This window comes from Trachurus japonicus, chromosome 5, assembly GCF_045865225.1.
Source record: "Trachurus japonicus isolate A0001 chromosome 5, Traja_1.0".
NCBI lineage: Eukaryota > Metazoa > Chordata > Actinopteri > Carangiformes > Carangidae > Trachurus > Trachurus japonicus.
The window spans coordinates 29,857,074-29,882,851 of record NC_140911.1 but is presented as its reverse complement, the minus strand read 5'-3'; the positions used below and the strand labels follow the sequence as shown (position 1 = coordinate 29,882,851).

The 25,778-nt window shown below is 39.7% G+C and overlaps 1 protein-coding gene across 4 annotated transcripts in view; it reads right to left on the bottom strand.

Moving 5' to 3' along the window:
* LOC146987875 (myosin heavy chain, fast skeletal muscle-like) overlaps nt 1–19,021 on the bottom strand; it is a 34,926-nt gene extending 15,905 nt beyond the window's left edge. The window contains exons 1-40 of one of the 4 annotated variants that reach the window (XM_085777323.1): nt 18,985–19,021; nt 18,612–18,822; nt 18,372–18,515; nt 17,546–17,702; nt 17,393–17,420; nt 16,752–16,866; nt 16,569–16,661; nt 16,370–16,433; nt 16,192–16,290; nt 15,997–16,100; nt 15,652–15,790; nt 13,631–13,749; nt 13,378–13,527; nt 13,107–13,277; nt 12,713–13,016; nt 12,365–12,435; nt 11,830–11,917; nt 11,601–11,718; nt 11,398–11,521; nt 10,998–11,134; nt 10,276–10,531; nt 9,939–10,181; nt 9,674–9,850; nt 9,407–9,552; nt 8,381–8,471; nt 7,645–8,034; nt 7,396–7,522; nt 7,163–7,281; nt 6,860–7,056; nt 6,582–6,765; nt 6,335–6,500; nt 5,986–6,110; nt 5,559–5,867; nt 4,697–4,900; nt 4,471–4,596; nt 3,820–3,990; nt 3,514–3,618; nt 2,851–2,946; nt 2,636–2,767; nt 2,390–2,503 (exon numbers count right to left, since the gene is read on the bottom strand). In XM_085777323.1, the coding sequence (XP_085633449.1) occupies nt 2,483–2,503; nt 2,636–2,767; nt 2,851–2,946; nt 3,514–3,618; nt 3,820–3,990; nt 4,471–4,596; nt 4,697–4,900; nt 5,559–5,867; nt 5,986–6,110; nt 6,335–6,500; nt 6,582–6,765; nt 6,860–7,056; nt 7,163–7,281; nt 7,396–7,522; nt 7,645–8,034; nt 8,381–8,471; nt 9,407–9,552; nt 9,674–9,850; nt 9,939–10,181; nt 10,276–10,531; nt 10,998–11,134; nt 11,398–11,521; nt 11,601–11,718; nt 11,830–11,917; nt 12,365–12,435; nt 12,713–13,016; nt 13,107–13,277; nt 13,378–13,527; nt 13,631–13,749; nt 15,652–15,790; nt 15,997–16,100; nt 16,192–16,290; nt 16,370–16,433; nt 16,569–16,661; nt 16,752–16,866; nt 17,393–17,420; nt 17,546–17,702; nt 18,372–18,515; nt 18,612–18,815 (5,814 nt within the window). In that variant the 5' untranslated portion in view covers nt 18,816–18,822; nt 18,985–19,021 and the 3' untranslated portion in view covers nt 2,390–2,482. Of the gene's footprint in view, nt 1–2,389; nt 2,504–2,635; nt 2,768–2,850; nt 2,947–3,513; nt 3,619–3,819; nt 3,991–4,470; nt 4,597–4,696; nt 4,901–5,558; nt 5,868–5,985; nt 6,111–6,334; nt 6,501–6,581; nt 6,766–6,859; nt 7,057–7,162; nt 7,282–7,395; nt 7,523–7,644; nt 8,035–8,380; nt 8,472–9,406; nt 9,553–9,673; nt 9,851–9,938; nt 10,182–10,275; nt 10,532–10,997; nt 11,135–11,397; nt 11,522–11,600; nt 11,719–11,829; nt 11,918–12,364; nt 12,436–12,712; nt 13,017–13,106; nt 13,278–13,377; nt 13,528–13,630; nt 13,750–15,651; nt 15,791–15,996; nt 16,101–16,191; nt 16,291–16,369; nt 16,434–16,568; nt 16,662–16,751; nt 16,867–17,392; nt 17,421–17,545; nt 17,703–18,371; nt 18,516–18,611; nt 18,823–18,984 lie in introns of those variants that run through there. The other 3 variants (XM_085777320.1, XM_085777318.1, XM_085777321.1) reach the window with 3 other exon arrangements.
* Between the last annotated feature and the right edge of the window lie 6,757 nt (nt 19,022–25,778).

Below are 25,778 nucleotides of genomic sequence, written 5' to 3'. Positions count from 1 at the left end.
GAGGAAGAAGGGGATCATGTTATATGATGTGTAGTAGTTGGCATTCTTTCCTTGTTGAAAGATGACACTGAACTGGCGAAGATGGGCAGAGGGCATTAAGAGCTAAATACTGAGGACTTGACACCTGACAGAATAGGCCTATATATTCAATAAAAATGTGATACTTGATCTCTTATGCTCCTGGATGCTCTTATTTGGAAGAAATACAAATATAGCCCTCTCCTCAGCAATGTCCTCAATGCTCAGCCATTTGTCACTACTTCCAAGTCTTATTGTGGAACAACCTTTGATATAAATTACTCGATTCCTTGGTGGGTCTCAAATCTCCTGGTTGACAAAGGGGCACTGTTGCTCTACAACTCTAAGATGTGAGTCCAGTTTTATCTGAAAAATACACAATAACTCATCAATAGGTTAATGATGCTTATATGATTTCAATGCTAGTGATTTCAGATTTGTTCGATTCTATTGAATCATTGTTCAAATTAAAGTAATGATGACAAACTTTGTAAGAATACAGATGATGACACAGTGCACAACCATTAAGTCAGTGTTTTTCAACCTTGGGGTTGGGACCCCATGTGGGGTCGCCTGAAATGTCTAGTAATTGATTTTAAAAAACAATACTGATAAAAACATTTTTTAAACTAATTATTATTCTTTTTAAAATTGTGATTAAAAACATCACACAATCTTAAACAAGTGTATTCTATACTTTCACTTTCCCAAATATAAATCAAGTTCAAATAAAATGCAGCATACAAAAATATCTGAGCTGGCACATCTTGATTGGCGAAATTTATGATGTAAAAATGGGGTCACGAGCCAAAAAAGGTTGGGAACCTCTACATTAAGTTGTTAAGTGAAGCTGGGAATAGGAATAAAAACTCATGTAATTACTGTATACTCTTGCATTGTACTGTAGCATGAATAAACACTCTGTATGTATTTTTGGAAATTGCATTAAGGAATAGTTAAAGGACAAAATGACACAACTGGAAAAACTGTTTTTGACAGAAGTGATCTGAATACCAGATACATCTAAATACTTTATATTGCTGCAAAGGTTCAGTTCTGTCAGTTCAGTTTTGGATATAATACGTATAAATTAGACATACAGTAGAATCAGATCTGTAAAGCACTTTGTGCATTTGCTTGAAAAGTGCTATATAAATACAATTATTATTATTATTATTATTATTATTAATAATAATAATAAAGGTGAAGCTATCTAAATACAACAGAGGGATTTCTGTTTACTTTTTTTTTTAACTTACTTTTTACAAACATTCACTTTTACTTAACCCCTCCTGTAACTCCTGATGCACCAACTCTGATTAGTTTTTAATCAGAGTCAGAATTCAAGTCAAGTGTTGTAATTTGTTTGTGCTACTATCTGTACTCAGTCCTCTTTGCAGTCAGTAACACCTTCTCGCATAATCTGAGAAGATAAATCTTTCATTAACTGATTCGGCAGCAGTGTTGACTTACATCACATTAACCTAAACAGAGGTGTCGCTGCTCAGATGGAGTATCAGTGTGCATTCAGGTTAACTAATAGGTTTATTTTCATCATAACACCCCCAACCCGACATGGTGCAACATTTGTGTTGAAGCACATAGAAAAACTACAAGGTCACCAGAGTGCCGGGAACATTATCACCACTTGCAAAGATTTGCAGTTATCGTGACCCAGAAGACTTTTACGTGGTAACAGACGACAGTTGACAGCCATGTTACTCTGAATGATGGATGGGCGGCAACACTGTCCACATTTAGACACAAAACACAACACGTAGGATTAGAGTTCAAGTCCGGTGCTACTGCTGGTTTGTAGATTTATGTTCTTATGAAAATGAAAAAAATTAATCCGATTTTTATTTTTGCTGTGCAATTGGGTTGTAGCGATCTTGCAAAAAAATAGATATTTTCACAGAAGTTTATATATACAACATATATATATATATATATATTATATACAGTATATATATATATATATATATATATATATATATATGTTGTTTTAACTGTGTTTTTTGTAACCATGTGGTCTTCATTTCTGAGAGCCACAACAAAGATGAAATTTCACTGCTCTTGCAATGGACAATCAAGTTTTTTCGGATTCTGATTCTAAATGTATTTGTAATGTATTTTAATTTTGTATTTTTAATTTTGTGTACTTAAAGAGTAGAATAAAACTTTGATAGTATCTCAGTTTGCAGTTCTTTTGTTTTCTATTGTTACATTGTGTCAATAATGTTGATAATCTAGACAGTTTAATTGCCATAGTTGAGATCAGCACTCTTGTTAGAACTCATTCAGCTTCAGAATTAAGTGAGATATAAATTTAACAGCACAAACAGGGAAATGAAAAATTGAAACAAACACACTGACTTGCTTGCAAGTTTATTTTCATGTTCCACACTTCACAAAAACATCATATTGTATGACTTCTTGTGCTGTGTCTCATGTAGACTGGTGCTCATTCTTCAGCCTCCTTTCCCTTTAAAATCAATAGAAAGAGACAGAGTGAAGTTACTGGTCAAGGAAAGCGATGTGTTCAAATATAGTGAAATATACTAAAGTTTCTTTCATCATAATTATTTTGTAATCAGGACTGAATGAATCAACATACTCTGACGATCTCCCGGCTCTTTGCCCTCAGCTTGTTGACCTGGGACTCAGCGATGTCGGCGCGCTCCTGAGCCTCCTCCATCTCATGCTGAACCTTCCTGTACCTGGACAGGTGAGTGTTGGCCTGCTCCTCCTGGAAAGCAAACATTTACAGCATGGTGATATCCTGAACCAAGTTGGTGTTAGTGGAGTAACTCAAATGTATTTCACACTCACAGCTTCCTCAGACTGCCTCTTGTAGGATTTCACTTTGAGCTGCAGCTTGTCCACCAGGTCCTGAAGACGGGCGATGTTCTTCTTGTCCTCCTCAGTCTAGAGGCCATGCACAGTATAATCTGATTGAGACTACAGCTACAGGGAGCTCCATCATCCTGTCTTGTTGTAGAAATATCTTTAAACCACTCGAGAGCACTCGGCCTATTTCTATGTACATCTTCCACAGCAAAGGAATATCAGCACAGCCACACAGACCACAGTACACACACTGTGGATACAACAAAGGATCTGCATATTGTCACTGTCAGAACTTGAAGAATGTGAAAATGTGATCCTCCCTCAGTGCTGCACACACACTGTCATTTCTGTCAATCAAGCTGTCTGTGAGTGAACATTCAACAGTTCCTCCTCTTTCCAGTTTTCCATAGTGAAAATCTGTTAAACATTTCTATAAATGCCACACATGTAGCAACCTGACGGAAGAACAGTTGGTATTTTCAGCTGTGGTCTTCTATAATCGACTCAGTATGCCAAGCTCTGTTGGAGCTTCAGACTTATGCTGGCAATGCATGCCCTCTAGGGGTATGAAACACAATTTACAGCCAGTTGGTCTTTAGAAGCACAGATTCCTGTGTGTGTGCATGTGTGTGTGTGTGTCTGTACCTGGTAGGTCAGCTCCTTCACTCTGCGTTCATATTTGCGGACTCCTTTCACAGCTTCAGCTCCACGCCTCTGCTCAGCCTCCACTTCCCCCTCCAGCTCTCGAACCTGATCAACAACAAGTTGATAAAGACATTTTCAGACAGAGACAATATGAATGAGGACATACAGTGGCAACTCTCAGTTATTGGTGGACCTTCACCCCCATAATGTATAGCGGCGTACATTTATTTAGCACTTTTTTTTATTGATACCCGATACTTAATTGATTACTTCACATTTATTTATTCATTTGTGCCCCACACATACCCTGGCCTCCAGTTTCTGGAGTTGCTTCTTGCCGCCCTTCATGGCCAGATTCTCAGCTTCATCCAGACGGTGCTGCAGGTCCTTCACTGTCACCTCCAGGTTCTTCTTCATCCTCTCCAGATGAGCACTGGTGTCCTGCTCCTTCTTCAGCTCCTCTGCCATCATGGCAGCCTAAGGGTTAAATGAAGAGCAAGCAGTATGATCAATAATAGAAAACACACAAACATAACCTGTAAGTCAAAAAACAAGCGATGCTGTACATTTTGTCCCTTAAGGTTATTATTATATATATAATATATATTATATTAAGGTTATATTATGTTGTATTTTATTTCTCCTCTCATCTGTGTTTGACCAAACTCCACTGACCACTGCTAGGATGTACTGTATACATGTCTATTTTAACATTGTTTTGGCCCCTGGCTGAATGAAAGATAAAACTGATCCGTCATGACCTCATATAGTCTACTTAAGTTCAGTTAGTCTACTTCAAGTCACTGCATTAGTCATCCATTTCATTTAGCTGCCATTTAAAACCCGGGTATTACTGCTGATCCAAAGGAACCATTAGAACGTCTCAAATAAACTAGTGATGGTATAAGCAGCTGGGTTTTGAATGAAGTGCATGTTGAGGCGTCAAACACTGCTCACATCAGTGATGGCCTTCTTGGCCTTTTCTTCAGCGTTTCTTGCTTCCTGAACAGCATCCTCTACTTCACCCTGGATCTGGACAAGGTCAGCCTCCAGCTTCTTCTTGGTGTTGATGAGATTTGTGTTCTAGGTAGACAGTACAAACAGTGGAGGTTTCAGTTTCGGTTTTTGCATTTACAAAAGCGTTGAATATTTGAATATTACCTGTAAAGCAAAGCTATGGTACCTGAGAGTGCAGTAGTCCCACACGCTCACTGGCATCAACCAGCTCCTGTTCAGCCACTTTGCGGCCTCTCTCCGTCTGCTCCAGTGCAACTCTCAGCTCCTCGATCTCGGCCAACATCAGGTTGTTCCTGCGCTCCACCATGGCAACCTGCTCCTTCATGTCTTCCTGACTCCTGATAGCTTCATCAAGGTGCAGCTGGGCATCCTAGATTGTGAAACATTGATTGCTATATCAGTGGTTCTCAAACTTTTTTTTACATCAAGGACCCCTAAATTGACACAAATGAGACCACAGACACCCATTGGACAACATTTTCAAGCAAACACCAGAAATACACAAATATTTTATCTGAGACTGAAGAACATTACTTTTTTAGTTAATATATGTTCAAATTAGGGACAATGGCGTGAATTTGTTGAAATATTGTAGAGAAATTTCTGGAAAAAAGTGGTACAATTTCTCCAAAAACATTTAAACATTTCTAGAAAAGTGGTAAAAATTCTAAAAATAATAATAATAATAAAAAAAAAAAAAAACTAGAAAAAAGTGATTAATTTCTAAAAAAAAATAAAAAATAAATAAAGTTAAAACATTTCTGGAAAAAAGTGGTAACATTTCTCAAAAAAGTTTTTATAAAATTTTAGAAAAAGTGGTAAAATTTCTCAAAAAAAAAAGGTTTAAAAATTCTAGAAAAAAGTGGTACAATTTCAAGAAAAAGTTGGGGACCCCCTTGAACACTCTCGAGGACCCCTGGTGGTCCCCGGACCCCACTTTGAGAACCACTGGGCTATATTACAAAAAACATTCAGTGACCTTTTTATAAAGAGAAAATGCTCTGCAGCAGATCCTCCGGTGGAGATACCTTTAGCTGTCCCTGCACGTTTCTCAGATGTTTCTGGGCTTCAGCTGCCTGGCGGTTGGCATGGCTCAGCTGAATCTCCATCTCATTCAGGTCTCCCTCCATCTTCTTCTTGATTCTCAGGGCATCATTCCTGCTCCTGACCTCAGCGTCCAAAGTGCTCTGCATCGACTCAATTACTCTCTGGCTGTTCCTCTTGATCTGCTCCATCTCCTCGTCCTTCTCTGCAAGTTTCCTGTCAATTTCACCCTTGACCTGGGTGAGCTCCAGTTGAATACGGAGAATCTTGGATTCCTCATGCTCAAGTGTAGCCTGAAAAATTAGATTACATTTTCAGTCATTATTAGGTATGGGTTTGCAATTTGGTCCTTAGTTTCTGAGTTCCTTGTTTGAGTTTGTACTGTATTCTTTATGCGGTTGCTTTAAATACCTCTGCCTCCTCTAAGGCAGTTTGAATTTCAGCTTTCTCGTTCTCCGCTGTCTTCTTCCCCTTCTCCAGCTCATGAATCGTCTTTCCTGATTCACCAATATGTTCGGTCAAGTCAGTGATTTCCTCTGTTGGAATAAAAATGACAAAGAAAGACAAAAATATCAAACGAAAAATCATATATGATGCATTAATATTAATAAGTTAACATGTATTTATCAACAAAGTTTAATGTTGAACTTCCTCAATTATTTATCAAATTTTCTGCAGTGAGATCAGGACTGCCTTTGAAGCCCATGCAATGTCTAGAGTGTTAAATAACGATGATCACGTGCAGGATTTGTTGTCTTACGTTGCAGGTTCTTGTTCTCCCTCTTCAGAGTCTCTAAGTGGTCCAGAGCTTCTTCATATGAGTTTTTCATCTTGAACAGCTCAGTACTCATTGACCGAGCTTCTTTCTGAGCTCCCTCCAGCTCTGCCTGGCTCTCCTCGTACTTCTGCTTCCACTCAGCAAGAACCTGAGCAGAAAAGACACTAATTAGTGTTTTTTGTCACGTCATATTCACCAGTTGAAGATGTGCATCTAAAAAATATCAAACCTTGTCAAAGTTCCTCTGCTTCTTGTCAAGGTTAGCAGCCAGAGCGTTAGCTCTCTCCACATCAATCATCAGGTCCTCCACTTCACCCTGCAGTCTCTGTTTTGTCTTTTCCAGAGAGGCACATTTTGCATTCACAGCCTCAATGGACTCCTCAGCATCCTGAAGACGCTGGGCAAGCTTTTTCCTGTTAAGACATACAGTAAGCAGGTTGAATGGTCAATGATCATATACAGAATCAGTGCATGTGAACACAGTGTGACTTCAGGACGGTCCATTACTTAGCCTCCTCCAGCTCCTCAGTACGTTGAATAGCATCAGTCTCATATTTGGTTCTCCACTGAGCCACCTCGCTGTTGGCCTTGGACAGGGCACGCTGCAGCTCAGCCTTGGCCTCCTGCTCCTCCTCATACTGCTCTCTGAGCAGGTCACAGTCATGACGGGCTGACTGAACTCCATGAGCCAGGGCGTTCTTAGCCTGATGATACAATGCATGATGCACATTAATCACATAGATTTTTACATTTGTCATTACTGGGAAACATATATTTGTTGGTACATTCAGCTAAAGTGTAATATGATACCTTGACTTCTTCCTCCAGGTGCTTTTTGAGCTCCTCAATCTGATGAATATAAGCCTGTTTGCCCCTGGTGAGCTGTGAAACAAGAGACTCCTTCTCCTCCAACTGACGGCCAATCTCCCCTGATTGGAGTCAAAATCAAAATGAATTTCTTAAAACATCTTTGATTTAAGATTTGAGTTTTGTCAAACATTACAGCTTCTGCTTTAAACTTTAATCCCAGCTACTGCGCTCACCATTTTCAGTCGTCAGTCTCGATCTCTGGACATTTATGTCGTTTAGCTGACGAGCTTGCTCTTCACTCTTGGCCTTGAACTCACACAGTTGATCCTCAAGAGAGCGGCACATTTTCTCCAGGTTTCCCTACAGACAGAAATTAAGAATGTGTAAATGAAGTCCACCAAGTCATCATTCTCCTGTAGACGATAAAACATGGATTGCTGTAGTGCTATTCTTTAATTGAAATTATCATTTGTAAAAATTACTTTGGATTTGGCCAGAGACTCCATATTGCCTGTGAGGTCATCGATCTCCATCTTGTATTCACTTTTCTCTTTCTCCAGCTTCTGCTTGACTCTCTGCAGGTTGTCAATCTGTTCTCCCAGCTCCGCCACACTGTCAGCCTGCTTCTTGCGCAAAGCTGCGGCGGTGGCTTCGTGCTGCAGGGTGGACTCTTCAAGATCACGACGCAGCTTCTGGAACTCAGCCTCGCGCTTCTTGTTCATCTCAATCTGAACAGATGTTGCTCCACCAGCCTCTTCCAGCCTCTCGCTGATCTCCTCAAGTTCCCTGGAGAGATCAGACCTCTGCTTCTCCACCTTGGCCCGAGCAGCCCTCTCAGCCTCAATCTCCTCCTCCAGCTCCTCAATACGAGCCTGTGATGCAAAAAGAAAGCAGCTGATCAAACTGGAAATTGCAATTGTGGAAATTATCTTTAAGAATATGATTATTTCTAATGATACAGATTCATTTTTTTTTTGCCATTTTATGTTTTTGTTAGTTGATAGGACAGAGTAGAGTGACAGGAAGTGAAGAGAGGGATGTCATGCAGTGAAGAGTCAGGCCGAACAGCATTTGTGCCCATGTGGTAAGCACCTGAACCACACAGCTATCAGGCCATTCCATAATACAGAAAAACAAAATAAAAACATAAACTGCCTGATCGACTGACATTCAACAAAATGTACCTCCCCGAAGTCCAAACACATATTTAAACGTCACCTGCAGTTCCTTGATTTTCTTCTGAAGCTGAAAACCAAGTGCCTGTTCATCTTCTATCTTGCTGAGAAGCTGGCTCGTTTCAAAGTCCCTCCTTTGATAGGAAAAAAAAAAAAGTTAACTGTGCAATGCCATTTTAGGAATTTGTGGGGGTCATAAATTAAAGGAGAATTCCGGTCATTTTCTAAATAACGCTCTAGTCCCCCAGTGTCAGTCAGGACCTAGCTCTCCTGCTAGCTGCGCAACATTGCAGTTAAACAGTAAAGTACTTTAGGGGCAGAACTTTAAAACCATGACTTTGGCCTCTATTAGGCTCAAAATATCACTACACATGCTTTGCAACATCCAACAGTGCCTTACCACACAACACTGACTGTGCATAAACCCAGTTAGTATGAGAGAGCAGTGCTACATGTGTGTTTTTGTCACATAGCTCTGATGATGCTGGCTTCCTTGGTAGACCTTACTAGTCGACTGTCGAGCTCATTCCCAGTCTGCATCAGTGCAAGAAGGAGAATATGTCCGGTTCCGGTGTTTTAGAGATGGAGGAACATTTTAAATATGATGGTCGTGCGTGTTTATTCGAATCAGAATACAGATGAGGAGCAGTCTTCATTGATATGGAAACAGTCCTGAGCTCGACAGTCGACTAGTAAGGTCTACCAAGGAATCCAGCGTGAACAGAGCTATGTGACAAAAACACATATGTGGCACTGCTCTCTCATATTAACAGAGTTTATGCACAGTCAGTGTTGTGTGGTAAGGCACTGGTGGATGTTGCAAAGCATTTGTAGTGATATTTTGAGCATAATAGAGGCCATAGTCATGGTTTTAAAGTTCTGCCCCCATTACGTCGCTGTTTAACTGCAGTGTAGCACAGCTAGCAGGAGGAGAGCTAGGTCCGGTCTGCACATATTTTTCTCGGGTCTTTTCCTATGGTAGCACTCAGGGACCTACTGTAGAGCTGTAGAGTGTTATTAAGAAAATGACTGGAATTCTCCTTTAAGTTCATTCATCTTATGCTCATACTTCTTCAGTTTCTCCTCAGACTGCTGCTTGTCGTTCTCCAGATCCATAATGGATTCGTGGGCCAGTTTCAAGTCTCCCTCCAGCTTCCTTTTTGATCTCTCAAGATCCATACGGAGCTTCCTCTCCTGTTCCAAGGAGCCTTCAACCTAGGCATTCAGATTCAAAGCACTGTGGTGAGTATCAGTGGGAATATTTTGAGGAGGTGCAGCATGTGTAAAATCTGCATTAATGTGGCTGCCTTTTCTTCAACCACTCAGAGAGACTCACATCATCCACTTGCTGCTCCAGCTTGGTCTTGGCCTTTGTCAGAGTGTTGACTTTGTCTTCCTCTGCCTGCAGATCATCAAGGACCTGCTGATGGGCCTCTTGGAGGGCTTTCTTCTCCTTGCTCAACTTGGCAATGGTCTCATCTTGAGAAGTCATTTCCTCTGTAAGGTTTTTGACCTAAAGAGTTTAAATGAATGAAGTGATTAAATAATTGATGAAAGCATATCTAAAATGCACCCTTAAACTACAATAAACTGATAGTCACCTTGTTCTCAGTGGCATGTTTCTCCTTTTCCACCTTTGCTAGAGTGAGCTCCAAATCATCAATGTCCTTCTTCAACTCGGAGCACTCATCCTCCAGCTTCCTCTTCTTTGCAGTCAACTCAGCATTCATCTCCTCCTCATCCTCCAGTCTCTCACTTGTCTCTTTGACTTTGGCCTCAAGCTGGATTTTTGCTTTTATCAGCCCCTCGCACCTTTCCTCAGCGTCGGCGAGGGTATCACCTTCCTAGATTAACAATGGCATACAATCAAATAATATTTAGTCAAGTGTAAAACCAGGATCTTGGAGGTAGCAGACATCCTCTTTCTTTTAAACATACAGACTGAATCTGCAGCTGCAAGTCATTCTTCTCCTGCAGGATAGAAACCATCTTCTCCTCCAGTTCTTTCTTCTTGGCCAGGGCCTTTGCGAGCTCTTCTTTGGTCTTTTCAAAGTCCTCTTTCATTTGGGCCATCTCTTTCTCAGTCTCTGCACTCTTCAGCAGAGGTTTTATTCTGAAGTACAGCTTCATCCATGGCCAGGTTTTGACATTCATGAATGAGCGGATGTTGTACTGGATGGAGTAAATTGCCTCCCTGGGGATACAAGACACAGAAAATAGTTTTGTATGTATTATTCAAGACAGCTGTGTAAGACTGTTTCTTATCTACATTCATTCTTGTGGCTAGAGACATAGTTTCATGAGCTTAACAATACAGCATGTATTAAACATGTCACTGTGTTATTGATGTCAGGAACCAAGTCTTAGCTGAGAAGCTCTGGGTCAATAAAGGAGGAGACATCAAACAGACTCTGAGCTCTGTCTTCTACATGAACTGCAGTGTGATGATGATAAATAAATAAACTTCCCTTGTCTGATGGATCCCCAAATAGACAAGAGTTGTGCTGAGTTTCTGATATTCCACATCCTCACACACACCTGTCTGGAGTTAACTCACTCCACTAAGAGCTTAAACTCAACATGTGTAGTGATATTTTTATATATTTTTTTTCTTTCAAAAGTGCCAGTTTATTTAGACTTTGCAAAAATCATGAACCTACCTTCTTGCCATCATCTTGACAAATTCTCTTCTCATGACATAACCTCTGCAGAGAGCCTGAGTCATTGTGACCAGCGCCACTAGTTTCTCATCTCTCATCTCCTCCAGAGTTCCCAGGAGTCCAGCCTTGAAGAACACCTGTTCATTGATGTAATAACATGGATTTATTTAAAGGGACAAAGAGGAGTTTCTATTAAGTCTCATATTAATGTGGATGAATCTACGTTACCCACACTTGTTAATGGGTCCATTTTCGATAAATATATCGTTTTGTCTTTATCGTTATTTTGTTATTATTATTAGCGGTGGAAATGCTGGGTGAATGAAAACATTCTTGGCAAGACGTCTGTCTACACTGTGGTTTTTATATTTAATGATCATCATTACGTTTCTTTATTTACCTTGGTATGGCCAAATCTGTACTGTGATCTGTCCACATCGATGGACTCTAGCAATTTCTCTGAGGCCTTTTTGTTGTCGATGAATTGTCCCTCGGGGATGACACTGGCATTCAATACTTTGTATCTGAAAGAATTAACTTGGGTTAGTCGCCATCAGTCCAGTTCGGTATCAGCTGACAGGAACCATACAGTAGTTACTGTACCTCTGCTTGAAGTCAGCGTAGAGGATTCTGCTGGGGAAACCTTTCCTGCAGATCCTGATACCTTCCAGCACACCGTTACACCTCAGCTGGTGGATAACCAGGAAGTTCTCCATCAGACCTTAAATAGCAACAGCACAGTTTAAGTGATGAGTGAATGATAGTGTCTGTCAACAGTTTTTATGTACAGTCTACACTTTTGTTAGTAGCTGTGACTTTTTTCGGGACCTACCTGGTGTTTTTGATTCATTGGGAATCAAACAGCGCACAAAGTGAGGATGAGTGCTCCTCAGGTTGGTCATCAACTTGCCCAAGTTTTCCTGGTGACAGACAACATTTATAGTTTCTATTTATTTCACAAATAATTTCTTATAATATAAACTTGTCTGATGAAGGGCAGACGCCCGAAACGTTACATGTTGTGTGACTATTAAATTAAGTCGGGAGCTATAGTCCAGTGTGCGGACTCGTTTCTTTTCATTATAATATAAACATGACATCAGATGAAAACACAAATGTTGGCAGACACCAAAGTCTTCATTTGTAAAGGTTAAAAGAGGGGCGTTTTGTGGTCTATCTGAACTTAACTTTTTCTTTTTTTTCGTTCTGTTTCTGTAAATTTGACTAAATCCTGGCATCTACCCAAGTCTTCACATCACAGATACTGTGTTAGCAATTCTGGTGTGTGAACAATCCTGCGCACTACTGACTGACAGTGTGTTAGTATTGAAAAGTGAGTGTAAAATATATGAGTAAGAGCAATTTACCCTGAAGAGAGCTGATACAGTTTGGAAGGAACCACCCTTCTTCTTTCCAGCCTTCTTTCCACCTTTAGCATCTGTAAAAAATAATTTACAGTTTTATTTTATTTAATATCCTCATTTAGCACTTTGATTAGTCTGATGATTTCTGTGTTGCTTTTTAATCCTTTTTGGCTTGAATACAACAGCCCCAACACTGTAAATGCAATTACAAAACCCCATAAAACCACTTCAGTCACTAATTCATACTTTGTTGTTTAGCAATAGATACAGAAAAAAACATACAAAAAGAACAGTTTGTTAGGAATCCAGCTGTATTCAAATATTGTGTATGTGAGCAGAAAGAAACAGTACCATCTGATGCATGTGATGCATAGAGGAGAGCCAGCAGTTTGACTGAGGACTTCTGGTAGAGCTGAACCACTGAGTCGTTCAGGGGATCCTTGTTCTTGTCCAGCCAGCCTATTACATTGTAATCAACAGTGCCAGCATAGTGAACCAAGGAGAAATGTGCCTCAGCTTTGCCTTTGGCAGGTTTTGGTTTCTGGAAGGAGGCGGTCTTCCCCAGATGCTGGTCGTACAGTTTGCTCTTGAAGGTCAAGTCAGATGCCTTGGGGAACATGCACTCCTCTTCAAGGATGGAGAAGATTCCCATGGGCTGTTGATAATAAAACAAAATCAGTTTTGCTCTGCCATATTCTTGTGAAGTAAATATTTTTAAAAAAGAAAAAAAAGTTTCCTACTGTACCTTCTCAATAAGCTCAATGCAGGCAGCCAAATCCATACCAAAGTCAATGAACTCCCATTCAATTCCCTCCTTCTTGTACTCTTCTTGTTCCAGGACAAACATGTGGTGGTTGAAAAACTGTTGCAGTTTTTCATTGGTGAAGTTGATACAGAGCTGCTCCAAGCTGTTCATCTTGAAATAAAACAGAAAGAACCAAACTTTGTTTTTAATTGCGCTGCTTCACTCTGAACAAATGAGTGTATGTGTGTATGAATGTGTGTAGTTAACTTACATCAAAGATTTCAAAGCCAGCAATGTCTAAGACACCGATGAAAAAGTTTCTGGGCTGCTTGGTATCCAGCATCTCATTGATTCTGACAACCATCCATAAGAACATTTTCTCATAGACAGACTTGCAGAGAGCCATGACGGCATTATGTACCTATAGATTGAAAGGGTTGAAGTTCTATTCATGGAAGTCAAGTGGCATTTTCATATTTATCAATGCATTCATGTTCACAGACTAGTATCTCAATGTAAATTACCTGTGGCACAGTCTGTCCTTTAACTACCATCTCATTTCCAACCTTGACCCTTGGGTAACACAATGCCTTCAGCATATCAGCAGAGTTCAGACCCAGGAGGTAGGCGATTTTATCAGCCACTGATAACAGAAACAGAAACCATAGAGATAATGCATACTAAGTTCACACATTTATCCTTCCTGGATCAAGGCACCGGTGACATCAACTGAAGGAGAGTAGCCCAGATATGACTGACACTGCCAAAATCCTCCAGCTGCTTCCAGGCAGCCAGCATGTTCTAGGTCTCCCTTAGGATCTACTGCCAGTTGGATGTGCTCAGAAGACACTTAGAAAACATCTTGAAGATATCTTTAACTGGCTTCTACCAGCAGGTATGCTCTGATTCCCCTGAAGTTACCAGACCTCCTCACAATGCACTTCTCAATTGTAGAAACATCATTTAATATAAAAAATAGCCCATAGCAGAGGGTAAGAATCTGGCACCCAACCCTCTGGTTGCCATTCTACTGTAGGGGCCACAAGTGTCTTTTTTTCTGTTAATAAATTTGAAAGAAGAGCAATTCAATTTGGGATGGTGATCGCAAAAAAGCTGATTTTACGTGTGTGGAAAATGGATTCTGTGCCTACATATAATTTATGTTTGGGAGAATTGTCAAACACTTTACATCTGGAGAAACTGAGACTATACAATTAAGATAGAGGAGATTAGAAGTTTGATAAAACATGGGAGGGACCTGGTACTGAATTATCTTAAAAACGTGAGCTCATAGACACTGGCTATTGTATAAAACCTCACAGTGCAAACAAGTATATGATTCTGTGTATTGTCTACCAACTTAATTTATTATCTCTGCTCTTATGTTTTCTATCTACTGTATAGTAGATACTCATCTTATAATGCCCATGAAATAAAGTTGTAATGCTAGATGTGCTGTGTTCTACATGTTGTGTTCTTTTTCTTTTCTTCTCTTCCATCCTATCTGAAAGAACTAATCATTCCTTACTGTCCTACCAGTGCACTCCGCTCCCAGAATGCAGGTCTGTTAGTGACTCCCAGTATCTCTAAAAACAGACTGGGAGGTAGAGCCTTGAGTTACCGGGCTCCTTTACTGTGGAACCAGCTCTCTCCATGGGTCAAAGAGGCAGACACTCTAACTACATTTAAGTCTAGACTTAAGACCTTCCTTTATGACAGGGCTTTTAGTTAGGGCTGGTTCAGGTAGCTCTGAACCATTTTATAGCTACGCTGCTATAGGCTGAGACTGCTGGGGACACATTTGGTTACATGGAGCCCTCTCCTCTCCTCTCCTCTCCTCTCCTCTCCTCTCCTCTCCTCTCCTCTCCTCTCCTCTCCTCTCCTCTCCGCACATTTTGAACTGTCATACCCGTCATACCTGCCTACCCCCCCCCTTTCCCCTGCTGTTAAACCGGCCTGCCCTCCCATCCCATGAATCAGTCTGCCATCCAGTCCTCCCATTACAGTAAGCTGGCCTGCTCTCCCTGCCTCCCTTACCCACCAGAAGCTTCCTCCTTCAGCTCTTGTTAACATTTCCATGTTTCTCACATTCTTTGTCAGAAACTGTTTTCTTGTCTGTATACAACATCTATTGCACGTCTGCCCATCCTGGGTGAGGGATCCCTCCTCTGTTGCTCACCCTGAGGTTTCTCTGATTTTTCCGTGTTAAAAGGGTTCTCTATGGAGTTTTTCCTCAGTCGATTTGAGGGTCTAAGGGCAGAGGATGTTGTTATGATGCCATGTAAAGCCCTTTTGTAAAAATGGGCTATACAAATAAAATTGCCTTGCCTTGCCTCTTTTTCTTCTATGTATTTTCTCTCTCTTTTTTCTTTACTTTTCCTATATTGAAAATCAATAAACATATTAAAAATAAATAAATAAATAACCCATACAGTAGCTATAGAACTGGCCTTCTGATTAAATGAACACAATAAAGAAGAATACAGTATATTGGTAAAAATAAACTGTCTACCTATGATATTAGGAAAAGTTACTATTTATTTACCCTCAGTGCCATCAGGCTCAGCCTGCTCTTCACGCTGCTTCTGCTTGAACTTCATGTTTCCATGATGCATCACAGCTCCAGTCAGCTTGTAAATACCCATCTTCTCCTCTGCTGTGAAGCCCAGGATGTCGATGGCAGTCTGTGAAATGAATAAACAATTACAGGTTTAAAAGTGTTCCCCTCTGGTTATCTCCAGTATTTATGGTTGTTCTATAAGGAACCATCATTATTAAGGAAAGTTTTGCTTGTTCATGTTACTGAGATGATCTGAGAAATGTTTGGATCCGGTGTGTTTAATGTCTTCAGGGTTACTGTGCACTGTGATTTTGCAGCATGTCTACTCACATCAGTGGCAATGAATTCTTCAACGTCATCGATACTCTTGACTGTGATCTCACCCTGACTGATCATGGGAAAGTCATAAGGGTTGGTGGTGATGAGAAGACCCTCTGAAAACAGACATTAATATTTCATTATACATACTCAGGTGTGAAATGGATTTGTTTTAACAATGATATGCTGCATGAATAAACTGCTTACCTATGAGCTCAGGCTTGTGTCCTGTAGCGAGCTGATAGAAGATGTGGTAGCTCCTCTCAGCAGACAGCTGGAACGTCACTCGAGACTTCTCCAGCAGGTCTAATGAGACAAGGCAGGAGGATGGTTAACACTTTGTCTTTCATCAAACCTTCTGGACAATTAGAGGTTGGAAACTTACATGTTTCAATATCAGCTGAAGCCAGCTTTCCAGTTGTTCCAAAGTGGATTCTGATGAATTTGCCCTACAGAAGAATCAACTCATCAGTGAGGGCATATCAGTGACTCACTGTGAATTATTTATACTTGGCAGAGGTAAGAGGACTAGGAGACCACCACCAACACACACTTTTTTTTAAGACAGCAGGAGAAGAACTTACAAAACGGGATGAGTTGTCATTCCTCACAGTTTTGGCATTTCCATAAGCCTCCAGCAGTGGGTTAGCTGCAATGATTTGATCCTCCAGTGACCCCTGAAAATGATATATCATGGTGTAACTTAGTATTCTCCTATATTAATGTTCATCAATATCATTGTATGTACAGTATCTGACATTATTTACCTGCATTTTTCCAGCAACTGGCTCAACAGCCTTCTTTCCTGAAGCCACTGCGATTGTCGCAAAGTACTGGATGACACGTTTGGTGTTGACAGTCTTTCCTGCACCAGATTCTCCACTACAGTCATTCATGTGACAAAATGATATGATACGTTTGTTGGTGTAAGTCAGACATAATACAGCACAGAAATGATCAGTGTGAGTTGTATCAAACATTTTGGCAAATTGGCCCATTGCCGTAATCCCTATAGTCTTAAGAAGGAATTTCTTGGTTTCCCTCATCAAACTCATCAAATACACAATCCAACAACTCCAAAATTCACCACGCTATGAGATACAGTAATAACGGAATGTTACGAGACAGAGTTGTTTTCAGGGCAGTTTTTCGGCAAGCAGTCTCTGCATTTGCCTCAAAAACAACTCAGTCTCATAAAATTCCGTTATTATCTCAAAGTGTGGTGAATATGCAGGTCACAACTTGACCACGAGAGCGTTTTGGAGCTCTTGGATTGTGTATTTGATGAGTCTGCTCCGCCATTCTAAAAATAGATTGCACCGGCAATTAAAGGTAACAAATTATGGCAATGGGCCAATTTGCCAAAATGTTGAACTATCCCTTTAAGGTCTGTGTTGTGTTGACTTACGTAATCAGGATTGACTGGTTCTCACGATCTGTTGAGAGAACGCGGTTTGAACAATCATGTTTTATTATTGCATCCATTTATCATAAATACTATGGAAAGACAATATAATACTGTATGATTTTTAAAAGCTGGCTTCTCTGAAATAATTGATACCTTGGAGCATGAACTGATAGGCGTTGTCTGAGATGGAGAAGATGTGGGGTGGAGCTTCAATCCTCTTTTTTCCTCTGTATCCTGACACAACCTTTGCATCATACACTGGGAGCCACTTGTAGGGGTTCACGGTGACGCAGAACAGCCCTGAGTAGGTCTACAACAGTGAAAAATATTGAAGAATGGTTATTTTCGTATGCAAAAGTTTATTCAAGCCTTGGATTATTAGATAATGCACATGGAACAGCCACCAGGGTATACAATCTGACCTGAAACTTTAACCATCTATGTCTGATGATTGCAAGGGATCATCTGGATACGCCAGGGTCAATTTGATTTGGGCAGATGAAGCTCAAACTGAGCTCCCAGAGAGAATTTGGAGAAAAAAATTTCAAGTTCTTCTTGCTGACTGTTGAAATCTTCTTTAAATATTTTGAGGAGGGTTTGTAGGAGAGCCAGTGTCACAGGAAATGTGGAAGAATGTATTCCACTAAATATCAGCAGTTTGGACTAGAAAGGGGTTGGCTTCTACACTAGGATAATGGTCCAAACACACCTCAAAATGCACCATGAACTATTTGATGAAAGGGGCTGAAGCCTATGGCACAGTCCGTCACAGTCATGACCATGAACATCATTCACAATCTGTGGGCAGAGCTTAAAAATGAGCTGTGTGTGTGTGCAGCATGGCTTAAAAACATATCAGAACCTGGTGTGATCCGCAAGGAAGAGTGGTTGAAAAAACCCCAAATCAAAAATAGAGATTGTCGGTCATTGCTGCCCAAGTGTGACCAGACTATTGTAATCGCCCTTAGACAATACTCACATAGATCATCCATGCTGCATAGCGCTCTTTGAGGTTATACAGCACAGAAGGCTCACTGAGGTGGGTCATTATGGCCATGTCCTCAATCTTATCGTACTTTGGAGGGTTCATGGGGAAGATTTCATCATCCTTTACAGTTAGAGTCTGCACCAAATGTAGAAGTATAAGATTAGTACTGGACGCGTATGCAACATCTAGGATATAGTCATTACTTTTACTTGTCCCATGGCATCAACATACCTTCCCACCCGCAATTTCCACGCTGGCTTTGCCACCCTCCTTCTTCACTAGTTTTCCCTTCAAGTACATCTCAGCAGGCTCAGTCACAAAGTAAGCTGTCTTGGCATCAAAAGGAGTGTTCTGAGCCTCTATTCTCTCCCTCTCAGGTTTCCGGAGATAAATGGCCGCCGGGCCAAAGCACTCCATTTCTGGATCCCCACTCATGGTGCCTCTGTTAAAAAGAATAGTTATCACTTTAATATTTTCAACTAAGAAAGTTAATTTAAGATTAGCTTTATACGAAATGAAAAACTGCAAAGCTTACAAATACATTTTTAATTAGATTACATTTTTTTATTAATCAGTCAAGTCACTAAAGCTAAATGCCATTTACCTTTATGATGCCAAGTGATGCAGTCACTGTGTGGAAGCTGCAAAAGTCAAATTGGAGGTAAACCCAAAATAAACAAAAAAAAAAGTAACAAGACTAATGAAGCTAAAGCACAGATGGCAGTCAAAGCTGTATAGAGGACTTACCTTGCTTGGCAGCCTACCAGTCCAACACTTGGTTGGAGCCTGTGAGTGCCTCTTTTATACTGAAATATCTGGCCACCATGCAGGGGCAGCCCTCCTGTTTAGGTCACTGAGCTTGTCTAAGACAAGTGGTATCAGATGGCCCCCCAATCTCATCATCACCACTGGTGTAACCTTATCCCATATAATACAAAAACAAACAGAAAATAAACCCCGGATTAAAATGGTAAATTCTTGTCCAAAAACAAGTGGGCTTTGACCATGCATTGTAATGTCTAAGTATTTCATGTTTTACACACAGTTGTTCTACTTGGACTAACAAATATTATATACTCCATTTGAATATAATTAATTTATTCATATAGGGCATTTTTATATGAATGAAAATGAAGAATCAGGCTGTGGCTTAGAATCTTTGTGAATGTGAACCAGAAAGTCTTTTTTTTTTTTTTTTTTTTACAGGTTATGGTCTCCATCTGCATCCATCAACACACATTTGACATTGTTTCAAACATCTCTTGAGCAGAGGGGACCAAGTGTTTGGCTGAAGCTAATTTAAGATCCATTATGGTCCATTATCCTGTTGTGCATTCATCCAAAGAAAGCCTACACCTCAGATGCACTGAAAAGTACTCTCTTGTGGTGTGATTCAGTTGCAATAAAAGGTGATATTTAATATGTCTGGCCTTTCTTTACAGTCTTATTAGGACCTAAAGCAAATATAGCCTCCAGCTCAGGAATATCCAAGCCTTACGATCACATTTGTTTACAAATGCATTGAATGCTTCTGTTAATTACATGTCAGATGTATTTCAGCATCCAGTTACTAAGCACACCAGAAAAATGTGCATGCTATGAAGCCCCTTTTTCCAACTTCACACTATCAGTCTTGAGACTAGCTCATAATATTTTACAGTTTCACTTAGTTTTGTGTTGTGGTGAGTAGAGATGTTTGTTGTTTGTTCTCTTCCTCTTTCCTCTCAGTTTTGTGGGGCACTGCTCATAGTTTGGTTCCTGTATAGCTTCTGATGCTACAAACGCTTTTTAAGTATCCTAGTAATTGAGGGATATGTAAATGTGTGGTTTTTTTGCATCCAAAGTTTATGTGGTTAAAACAATTAAGCAATTAGCTTCTAAGTTATGGCAGTATTCTTTTAAAAGATCTTGATATGCTTCGTCAACAAAAATTCAACTGGATTCTGCATCTTTCAAGTTTAATTGAGTTGTAAGGGTCATGTTGTGCTGCACCAGTACTGTGAGAGTGTGCAATTAATGTATCTATTGAGCAGCCTAGAGGAGATGAGGCAGGGGAATCTGGTACATGCATACAATGGTGAATTGCTTTTGACACTACATGATTAACATGCTGCACTGTGAGCAGGGGAAAGTGTCTAACTTAAGGCAAATAACAATTTGAAATCCTGGGACGCTCATAATGTGCATATGAGATTGACAGAGTTAGCTGGTCAGTGCAGCTGCTGCGACTCCACATGGCCCACATATATCAAAACATATGTGCCTATATAATTATCCACGTAAGCGCTTATAGTAGGCTCCTTATACTGAATAGTATCATATATAGGTCTTAGCATATATTGTCTATATGTAACAATTTTACAATTTTTGCTCATAATACACCACCTGTTGGTTTTCTGTAAAACCTGTCAGGTCTTCTGGGTGGCCAAGACATTTCTGGCTTTAGCCAACCAAGAGCCCCTTGAGTGTGATAGAGAAGACATTTCTGTGGAGGTGTTACGCAGCACACTGACAATTTTGTCTGTGTGTGTGTGTGTGTGTGTGCATGTGCATATGCATGCGTCTATGTTTGTGTTACCATTTACTCTTGTGTGAGAGAGAAATCTGAATTAGTAAGGACAGAAGGAGAGTGAGGAAAAGATAGTCTTGGTTCTTTGTGTGGTGCTTTTCTTTGTTATTTACTCCCCAGCAGAAAGGTTTGTAACTGTGCCTGAAAAGCAGACTGAGAGCAGCAAGCAGGTAAGTGAAAGATCTTGTGGGCCTTCATGGTTTCTGTTTACACCTGAGAAATGTACTTTACTTATTGCATTGCAGTTTATTTTCACTTTCATTGTTTGAAGGTTTGACAATCTATTGCATTTGTTCCTTGTAAAAGTTAAAACTCTGGCATGTTATTCTTAATAACATGAAAATGTATATTGTGGGGTGACCCTGTCCACAACCTTTAACTCTGAAAACCTAAATTCACCCTCGAGTCAGATGGACAGTTGGATCAAATTTGAAGAAATTCCCTCAAGGTGGAACAGAGAGTTCCTTAATATGGTATGGGACATACAGATGGATGGACAACCTGAAAAGATAAATCTCCTGGCTGTGACCACCGCTGGCACAGAGGCATCATAAAAAGTAGCCTCTGATAGTTAGCTACATTGCTTAATGCATAATTGATGCATGGATGATGGACTTTTGTGGGTCACTTTCATAGGAATGTACTCAGGTAAGTGTGGAGAGGAGGTGAAGGTAAGAAGGTGGATGTGGTGGTAACATAATGTCTCATGAAATCTTCATGATGACTTAAAATGTAAACACTGTCTCTTTTGTAAATGTCAATGATAATGTCAATGTTGTAAATGTTTGGTTTAGTTTGCTGAATTGAGAATCATGAATTTCAGATTGTTTCTGCAAATGACCAGCTCAGTCTACACCTCTGAAAAGTGTGACAGTCATCATCATCACAATGCCTACTGTTTTTCTATGTACAGCACTCTGTTCATTTCAATATTTATATTTAGTAATATTTTCATTCATATATTGGCATGAGTGTTATTCTAATCATTTATGTTCCCCACAGGTAGATGGTTCTTCACACTGTCAGACAGACCAGTCCAGTCCTTCACTTAACTCTGCATGCTTCTTTATTTCTTAATACGCCTTTAGCATATTTGTATTCCCAGATCATTTTTGTCCAGGCATACTTTTAATTACACAGAGCACCACTTCACGTGTTCACTCTTTGAGTTATTCACACCATAGTGAATTAGGGTATTTGGATGATTTTTTTTTTTAGAATAGTAGTTCTTTCATACCTACAGTGCTGCTAAACATGTCTGTCAGCATGTGGTAGGTAGCTTCTCTCTTTTTCTCCTTCATCTTCTTCCACTTCCTGTGTAGATGAGAAATAATACAGGATCAATTGGTTTAATTAAGTGAAAGTACAGTAATAGTTGTAGTATCAGCTAATAATATAGAACACAATACATTTGATCTAAAATAAGTGAAACACATGTCTGTGAAAAAGTGTAACAAGTTCTTTTTCCCTGGGTGATTCAAAAGTTTGAAAGAATAACTTAAAGCAGAAGTAAGTGGTCCGGTCGTTTTCGCTAATGCTGCGTTCCAGGCAGGCTTTTGAAATCGTAAATTACAGCTTCAAGTCACAACTTACGACTTTGTAGCGTTTCAGGCAACCCACTCGTGTTTTTCCGACCTGTTTTACCGGTGAAAGTCACTATAACGGCCACTCGTAACTTCCGACTGGTGAACTCGTACCAGATCGAACTGGTACCACTTCACGGTCGGAAAAATACGAGTTTCCTTGAACGCACCATAACAGTCCTCGTCCCTACGTCGCCACATTCACGGCGTTCCTTGGCTGCACACACAGCCCTGCATGCCGTTCTCTCTCCTCATTGGATAAAAACTGTAGGATACGATAAATGTTTTCTCTTCGGCTCAGAGCAGAGCAGAGGGACTGAGAGACCCGTGTTTCGGTCCAAACACTCTATAGAAGTGATTGCTGTCGGAAGATATAACTATTTAAGACTTATATTAACACAAATATATCACTTACTTCTGCTTTAAGTTAGCTCAGGTTTTGTTATAGCCAGTTTTTTTTTCAAAGGGAAGCCCACTCAAAATGGAGTTAAGGTTTCAAAGCATTTGTCATTTAGAAGGCAAGCACAGTCTATTTAGATATACTTTGGAGTTGCATGATGGGAAATGTAGTATGTCAAGATGTCTTGGGAATTGCTGCTTTATTTTTTTTCTTCCTATTCTTCTTTTACCATTATGAGCTCTTCAAGTAGCTATAGCACTAAATCAGAGCTTAAACAAAAACTTGCAATGCTCAGTATTGCCCACTTGGGACAGATTAGTTACTGGGGGCTGAGTGATTGTGAATGAATATTTTAATCTCTGCAAATGATGCAGTGCATCAGCTGCTTAAAGTAGGTGACAAATAATTGAACTCTGCAATCTCTGCTGGTTTCATTTCAGTTGCACTTTTCAAACCATACTCTGGTGATGACAGGCAATGGAAAAGCTGTTCAATATTTAAATTAGCTTAAATTTCAGTTCTTTGTGAACTACAGTACTTAATGACATATGAAATCACATACAGGACAATACAGAGTGCAGATTTTATTCACTCAAACTATGTATAAGCTCAATTTGACCAAGAACACAATGTCAAGGCATAAGTGATAAGTTTTCTTCTTTTTTTAAACTTTTTATTGTGCAAGTTCAGTGATTAACAAACAACACATATGACGCAGGACAGTAGGAACAAGAGGAGCAACATACAGTAGGCAGACAATATATAGGACAACATGGACAAAACCAAACACACAAACAAAACAACAACAACAACAACAACAACAACAAAATAATAATAATAATGGTGATGATAACACTTTGTCTAAGGCAACAATGTATATGTAAGCACTGAAACTTTCCATACACATGCAGTGAAAGAGCAGGCCAAGGCACACAGGTAGGCGCTGACATGTTTGTACTGAAACTATGACAAATATGAATAACAATCAATAAATGTAAGAAATCTAAATGCATCGTACCATATTTCCATGCCGATTTCCATGTTGATTCACGGTGGGATAGCCTCCACAGTGCCTCTGTGACCCTGTATACTGTAGAAACAGACTGGAAAAGACAAAACATAAAAAAAAACGGTTGAGGTGTTGAGTGTGATGATGATAAAGAAGCTGATAACACAAACGGCGTGCTCACATGTTTGCAACTTGAGGCTCCCTCTGGTGTTTATATGATGTCAATGACCCTCACCACCACCTTGTGACAGTCATTGACACCATCAGGAGTTGACAACGGTGCTGAGCACCATGATATATGATCATACAGTATAATAACCCTTATCTATATAACACCTTTCAAAACAGTTACCAAATGCCATGACAAGAAAAAAAACCTGAGAAACAATGAAATATAAATTATGAGAATAAATAGATTTTTTAAAAATAAAATAAATAAACTTCTACAATAAATATAAAAACAGAACATTCTAAAAAAAATTAAATCAATTTATCGAATAAGAATCATGGGAAATAGCTCCTATCAACTTCAATAACTTTATTTGTCCCCAATGAGGCTATTTATTGTGCAGGGGTGAGGAACATAAGAGCATTCAACACATCAGATGAGAACACTAAACAAACAAGGACACTGAACACACTAAACACAGATGTAACAGATACCGGTATAAATAAAGAATTGACCATAAATTACCCAGAGCAGTTCAGTTTTCACCCTGTGCTATTTACTGGGCAGAAGTTACTAGTAAAAATCTTATCTCAGGTCATCCTACTGTATATTAATATAATGATAGATTGAAGAAGTTGGAAATGCGTCTTTAAGAGGGTGAGGAGGTTGATAGTCGGATCTCCTCAGGGAGTTTGTTCTAAAGAGTGGGGATCCTAAGAAGCCTCAGTGACTCTCAGAGAGTGTGGAATGGTAAACAGAGCTTTGGCTCAGGTTGCGACTATGCACATATGTCGTCAGTAGATTAAGGTATATAGAAAAGCTGTTTCATGTTACACCACAAATGTTTTGAATTTTGAATCTATTATTGTGCCAAGAGGCCACTTGCAGCTTATTTTAAACATACATTGTTCTATCATTGGTATGATTCTGCCAGTTCTTCTACATGAAGCTCATGGTTGGTAGACTGCTGGAGAAAGATCAGTCATCTCCTCTTCTCAACATGATCTCAGGAGCTCTACTGTAAGATGGACAAGCAGCCAGAGCCAAAATTCAACACTGAGCTAATTTTAACCAACAAAAACCAAACCATTTCAAAAATAAAATGCTTTGACTTTCTCTCAGATGACAACAATTGCACTGTTCACTTGTTGATAGAACAGCTTCATGTTAACATGCAGTGGAAGATTATGAGATCATAATACAATAAAAGGACACATGAAGAGAGACACTTCTATAAAGACATGACATTCAGGAGATTGTTCATGACCTTACGGCTCCGGCTACAGAGTCAATGAGCTTCACATGCACATCCTTCCTTCCTGAACAATCACAAATATTTGAAATCACTACCATACGACAACATATAGTCAATATTAGATGATATGAGTTAACCCATTGGCAATTACTGTTTACACCTAACTACAAGTGCAAGTTAAACACAGCTACACTGAGATAGAGATTTACCTACATTAATGCAGAATCACACATTTACAAAAGGTTTGAAATAAACTAAGAATATGTATACTTACATTGTTGAACATGGATGCTACCGTAAATGTTTATCCATGCTCTCTGTAGCCAGTTAGTGAACTGGAATGTTACTCAACACCAACCTTGGTTTGTTATGCTAAGCACAGTTGCTATTTGACAAATGAAGAAACTGACAGG